The sequence below is a fragment of the Papaver somniferum genome, chromosome 6, assembly GCF_003573695.1.
Source record: "Papaver somniferum cultivar HN1 chromosome 6, ASM357369v1, whole genome shotgun sequence".
Taxonomy (NCBI): domain Eukaryota; kingdom Viridiplantae; phylum Streptophyta; class Magnoliopsida; order Ranunculales; family Papaveraceae; genus Papaver; species Papaver somniferum.
The window spans coordinates 20,903,903-20,910,646 of NC_039363.1; the positions used below are offsets into that span (position 1 = coordinate 20,903,903).

The window sequence follows — 6,744 nt, forward strand, 5'->3', positions numbered from 1 at the left end:
GAAGAGGTGAAATTCCAGATCAACCAGAAATGGAGGAAAGAAATATCCAAAGAAATGAAGATCCAATTGGACCTCAACGTACACAAGAACAACACAATCTTATCGATCATGATAGAGTAAGCATGCATACTTCACAAACTGATTCTACGGAAGAAGAGGACCAAAGAACTGCAAGAACGGGAATGATAGAAGGAAATGAAGGAAATATGACAATTGCAGAATTGAGGAAAAGATTGATTACAGAAAGACGAAGAGAAGATGAAGTATGTGCGAATTTGATACGACAAAATGATAATTTGCGAGAAGAGAATCTTAGACTGCAAGAGCAGAGATCCAGAAGTGCAACACGCACAAGATCAAGGTCAAGAACCAGTAGAAGTTTATCAAGACAAAGTCAGTCTAATCAAGGACATGCTCGAAGGGAACGAAATTTAGGTGACAATTTTCAATTGGGATATGATCAACATGAGCATCCACGAGAAATGACTGTTAGATATCAAAATGTTGGGGAACGCCATCGCATACATCATGAGAGAGATAATGATGAGGAGTATGATCCAGAACAAGGAAGAATCTTATTACATGGTAGAGAAATGTTAAGAGATCAATATGCACGTGAAGAAGAAGATGAAAGAAATAATGAACTCCGTGAACGAGAAAGAGATGAAAGAGAAAGGCGTAGACGAAGAAGAGAGGAGACCAAAGAGAGAGAGATACAGGAAATCGTGCGACAGAATAATCATGAGAATATATTGCGACAAGTGAGATTAAAAAGGCCTATGCAATACGATTTAGATCAATCTATGAGTGAAGAAATTCTTAAAGAAATGGCAGAGTTACGAGAAATGATGTTTGTGCGGAAAAATGGTGGAAGAAGACAGTTAGAAGAAGCAGTAGAGGAAGCTGGGAAAACACCTTTCGCAAGACACATACAAATTGCAATAATACCATCCAAGTATACTTTACCCACATTTACCCATATTTTTGATGGCACCATGTACGCAATACAACATGTTAAGGCTTATAGACGATCTTTATTGAAGTGGGAAGGGAATGATACAGTATTGTGTAAATATTTCCCAGCCAGCTTAACTGGAGAAGCATTACAATGGTTTGAGGGGCTGCCAGTGAGAACCATAAGATTTTTTCATCACCTACAGAACATATTCTTGGGGCAATATATTAGCAATAACATGACAAGACCAGGAATTGAAACAGCGTTTGGGCTTCGTAGAAGGATTAATGAGAGTCTGCGACATTTAACAACATGTTGGAGAACCATGTGTAGTGAAATGGGCAGACGAGTAGATGAACGGAATCTTATATTATCTTTTATCAATGCTCTCTTCCCCACAGACTTCTTATATACACAAATCTTCAGGATAAAAGACACCATCACTATGTCAGAGCTGCCCGAATTTCAAGAAAAATATATAGCTTTAGAAGAAAAGCAAAGATATATGGAGTCTTACCCGGTTGAGATGAACCAAGCGAATGGGGGTGCGAGTTTACTTCCAAGAATAACGAATACAGTTGCGAGTAAATCTCAAGAAGTCATGGAAAGAAAAGAGCTGAGGTTGAACAAAAGCTAGTAGCCATGGGAAGTGCGGACCAAAAAGAGTTTTAAAGAGAATACAAAGAGAAACAACTTCAAAATCGGGGAGGAAATAACAAAATTCAAAGAATGGATAACCAACAAGAAAGTTATGGAGGTCAACAACAGCAGCAACCATATTATAATAAGAAACAAGGAAACCAAAAGATAGTCCGGGAACAAATAAAACTTTCATTATTGAATACGACAATAGAGAAAGTCTGGGAAGCTATTATTTTGACGGAAGATATTCCTGAACCCTTCAATTTGGGAAATGAGCCACCATCAGGAAGAAGAAGTAAGGATTTCTGTGCGTATCATCACTTTCATGGGCACACAACGCATAATTGTAGAAATGTGAGAAAGATTATACTGCAAATGATAGAACAAGGAAAATTAAACCACTTCTTAGCACAACAGCAACAAAATTCACCACCACCACCACCACCTGGAGGCAACACATACAATGCAGAAAAAGGAAAAAACACATATGTGATTGAAGTGGATGCGAAAGCGAAGAATTTATATTGCAATTCAATTATTCACTCTTTCAAAAATATCGAAGACTTTCATGATAATATCTTAAGTCGAGTGCATGCGAGAGATAATGATGGACGAGAAATACTTAACCTTGCGAAGATATCACCATTAAAAGATTAGCAAAAACAAGTCATTTCGTTCGGCACTGACGAAACACTAAGAGGAGGAGAACCACATGAGAGTCCATTACTATCATGTTCTTTGTTCGTATTCAGCACTGCCACAACACCTTCCTAGGCATATATTAATATCATGTTCTTTGTTCGTATCCAGTTAGATCATTTTTAATCATAGTTATATATAGGTGGGTTCATCTTTAGGAAATAGTAATGAATTAATGGGTTTGTTGTATTTGTGAAATTACGGTATGTGGATGGTTGAAGCTGACTGATATGGAGAAGATGTTATGACAGGGACTAGATGAATGAGTGAGGTAAAAGTATGAACTGTGCAGGTAAATGGAAATGAAAATGGAGTGTGATACTAGGTGGTGGTAGTCTGAGGTAATGAATCAATAGGGCAGGTGAGATGACGTTGTTGAGTTTAAGTCACAATGGTTGTGACAGAGATAAACTGAAAAGAATGGAGATAGCGGTATGCTGTGACAGAAATGGTTGCAGGGATATGGTGATCGTGGCACTGAGAATTATGGGAGATGTAGCTAAACATTTCGGTTTTGTGTGATGTTGTTGTGTTGCAGGGAGGCTACAGCAAGGGGTTAATGGAGCTGACTGTGACTCTGTGAGTGATTGTGATGATCGAGATTGATGCTATTATTGGGTGTGCAATTGGTTAATGGTTTGCAGTGACTGGCTTAGGTGAAGCTGCGAATGGGGAATAATGATTGATGAGCTGAGAATAATCAAATCGGTAGAATATTACAGAATGAACAGAACGGCAGGCGCATTGCGTGTTATACTAGTATGGATAAAGATGTGTAGAAATAAATTCTACCAGGGTAAAAAAGGTAAGTAACAGTTCAAATCAAGTTCTCCCTGTTACACGGAGAAAATACGTTTGACAAATCCGGCAAATAAATAAACTTAACAGAATTTTGCTTATGAACACAAGCAACAAATTAACTAGGATCAAAACACAAGGTAATAAGGCTTACGAGTTTAATAACTAAGATTAATTAATTAGCTAAGATAAAAACGCAAGGTAAAACAGCAATGTGAAGAACACTTGATCAGATCATAAATTTGACGCCCGATGAGAAAACAATATCTTGATCAAAGATGACCACTGTTTGTGAGAAACAAAATCAGTAGTAAAAGGTCCAATAAAATTAAAAAGCGCAGTAGGTAAGATGATAATGACCACTGTTTGTTAGGAATCAATGCCCCTTTTACCAAAAAAACATGAACCTTTATGACAACAAAAGATTCAAATCCAAGAACAGGAGCAGCTTAAAAAATAATCCAAGGATAAATGGATTAGTTGGATTTAGTAGGATTCAACAGTGGATATCACAAACTTATCAAAAAATTACCAATGAAAATTAGTAAGTAGAACTTACTTGTTTTTCAGAAAATGTATAAAGAAAAAGAAGAACCTTAAGCCAGCGGAAGATTGATCAAACAAAGTCGAAGCACTCGCTACTACAAAGAAGCACTCACCTCACCATCGCTCTGATACCATGTTAAGAAGCTTAAGGTTTATCAATAAAATGATATTGGATTAAGTTATTCATCTCCAAGAGGAGGAGGTATTTATCAAAGGTTTTGGGTTTACCTCAGGAGTTTCAGCAAGAGGATAACTGGTTGTAGGTACTACTGGTGAAGAAAGGACGGGGTCTTCGGTCACATGAGTTTCGACCTCTTGAACTGTTTCCGTGGGTGCAGTAGAACCAGGAGTGTTACTTGAAATTTCTTCACTGACGGGAAGATTTATCTCACTATTAGTTGGAAATAAATCAATCCAATTCAACTACTATTAGTTCCTATGACCCCCAATTACGCGTTGATCGTCCAAGTCATGTATAGTCTTTCACTCATCAATTTTTAAAGCATAAACTGGCATTCTGGTTGAAGTAGGTGATATTAATTTGTTTAAAATATAGTATGCCATTGACTCTCATTCACTCATTGCATTGGATTTCCACGGTAACTACCACTGATAAAGTCCTTGTCTCACAAAAATTAATTGCAAACTTATTTGATTTCCAACATTGGTTTTACCAACATTATCATAATCATTTCATTTGTGTACAAGATTTGATCTCATCACACAAACAAGCAATGGAGTTCTCTAGCAAACACCGCACTATCTTCATTCTGATATTGTTCATATCTTGTTATGATCAAATAATAACCTCACAAGCTCAAGAACGTACTCCGAACTATTTAGCTTATACATTATGTTTAGATATGAATTACACAGCCAACAGTACATATCAAACCAATCTCAATCTCTTACTCTCATCTCTCGCAACTACATTCGCAGACACCAACACAATTCCTCCATATGGTTACCGTAACATTACAGTCGGAAGTAATCCAAATACTGTTTATGGATCCTTACACTGCCGTGAGAATATTGCACCGGCTATATGTGCAGTATGTGTTCAGATTGCAACTGAAAGGGTTATGCAAGATTCCGGGTGTCCAAATAAAAAAACAGCCATTCTTTTCTACAATGGATGTATTTTAAGGTATTCGGATGAGAATTACTTTTCGATCTTGAATGAAGAACCGTCCGTTGTTTTAGTGTTTGTGGATAATAGCATCGCAAACCAAGTTGGGTACATAGACTTAGTAACTGGATTACTGGATGGTTTAGCGATTGAAGCTGTTACTAATACTTCTATTAGTCCTTCTTTATACGCTACTGGTTCAGCAACTTACAATACATCTAACAAAGTTTATGCAATGGTTCAGTGTACACCAGATTTGGCACTAACTCTCTGTAGTAAATGTCTTAGATCAGCTCTTGGGAAATTACCTTCTGGTGCCCAAGGGGCAAGAGTTCTTTTTCCAAGCTGTACTCTCAGATTTGAGTATAATCCTTTTTACGGGAATTATATGTATACAACTCGAGCACCACCTCCGATTCTTCAAGCATCACCTCCTCCAACTCTCCAACCGCCATCAAATACAACTTATTGTAAGTAGTTGAAGTTAAATATTAACTTTGTAGAAAAGATTTTCAAATATTTATGATTTGCTTGTTAACTGTGCAGCAAAGGGAAAGGATTCATCAAAGATTGTTGTTATGATCGCCATTCCATTGGTAATTGCAGTAATATTATCCTCCATTGCTGTTTGGTGGTTTTTTTTCCATAAGAAAAAGAACATAAATAACAACTATCATGGTAAGTCGCACTTGATTCGGTTTATAATCTCCTTCCACTCTACATTATTTGTTACTCTAGTCCTTATTGCAACAAGGTGGCAGTTCCAGATACAAATCCAGATATTCAAAATGCAGAATCCTTATTATTTGACTTTTTCAATGATATAAACGCTGCAACAGATAACTTTTCTGAGGATAATAAGTTGGGAGAAGGTGGATTTGGCCCTGTTTATAAGGTGCACATATTCATACTTGCAAAGTTTTCAGTTTTTATATTTGGAGCTAAATTCCAACTTGTTGGCGTCTGTAGGGTATACTATCCAATGGAGAAGAAGTAGCTGTCAAAAGACTTTCTAAAAACTCAAGCCAAGGTGATCAAGAGTTTAAGAACGAAGTATTGTTGTTAGCTAAACTTCAACATCGGAATCTTGTAAGGCTATTAGGTTTTTGTTTTCATGGACAGGAGAAACTACTCGTGTACGAGTTGATGAAGGCCAGTCTAGATCATTTCATATTCGGTACGTGTGCGTTGTATTTCTGGTAATTAAAACTGCATGCATCATTTCAGTGATTATTATGAGTAGCCTAAGTTAATGATTTATTAATTATTCGTTTCTTGAATATAATGTATGTAGATACTATGAAGCGAATGCATTTAGATTGGGAGAAACGATACAAGATTATTGGAGGAATTGCTAAAGGTCTTGTTTGTCTTCATGAGGATTCTCGGCTCAGGATAATTCATCGAGATCTCAAAGCTAGCAATATATTATTAGCCGAAGATATGATTCCAAAAATTTCAGATTTTGGAATGGCTAGGCTGTTTAAGGTAGATCAAAGTCAAGCTAATACAAGCAGTGTTGCAGGAACAATGTAAGTACAAACTGAAATTCTTCAGATCATAAACAAATTCATTCTTCTTTACAATGGTATAATCAACTATCAAACTTTGAAATATTATTCATTGCATTAAATTGGTTTTCAAGACAGTATTGTTGATAGACCTACCATGTCCACGGTCATCATAATGCTTAGCAGCAACTCCATGACTTTCCCATTACCTACACAACCTGCAAATTTCGTGCCCGGCCAAGCAGTGGAAAAAGAGACATGGAAAGACAATGAGGCATCCGTTTCTGAATTGGATCCTCGTTAATTAATGTACATTGTATAAACATGGTACATCGAGTTGGTGAGGGAATCCATAAGCAGTTTGGGATGTTGAGTATGGGTTATAGATTGTAACATTTTGGATTGTATTCTTTAAATTAAGATCTCTCAGAAATCGGGAAACTTACCTTGGTTAACTAAAGCAT

The 6,744-nt window shown here is 36.8% G+C and overlaps 1 protein-coding gene across 1 annotated transcript; it reads left to right on the forward strand.

Moving 5' to 3' along the window:
* The first annotated feature begins 4,503 nt into the window (after positions 1-4,503).
* LOC113290630 (cysteine-rich receptor-like protein kinase 10) lies at positions 4,504-6,584 on the forward strand. The gene is made up of 7 exons (XM_026540212.1): positions 4,504-5,239; positions 5,316-5,365; positions 5,524-5,664; positions 5,739-5,822; positions 5,892-5,946; positions 6,064-6,301; positions 6,419-6,584. The coding sequence occupies exons 1-7, from the start codon at positions 4,504-4,506 to the stop codon at positions 6,582-6,584; spliced, it is 1,470 nt and encodes a 489-aa protein (XP_026395997.1).
* The last annotated feature ends 160 nt before the right edge of the window (positions 6,585-6,744 follow it).

Excerpts from the sequence above, each read along its gene's own strand:
- LOC113290630 (XM_026540212.1), top strand. The coding sequence starts at position 4,504 with ATGAATTACACAGCCAACAGTACATATCAAACCAATCTCAATCTCTTA. Across the intron at positions 5,947-6,063 it reads TCTAGATCATTTCATATTCG|ATACTATGAAGCGAATGCAT; the intron begins GTACGTGTGCGT and ends TAATGTATGTAG. Across the intron at positions 6,302-6,418 it reads AGCAGTGTTGCAGGAACAAT|TATTGTTGATAGACCTACCA; the intron begins GTAAGTACAAAC and ends TTTTCAAGACAG.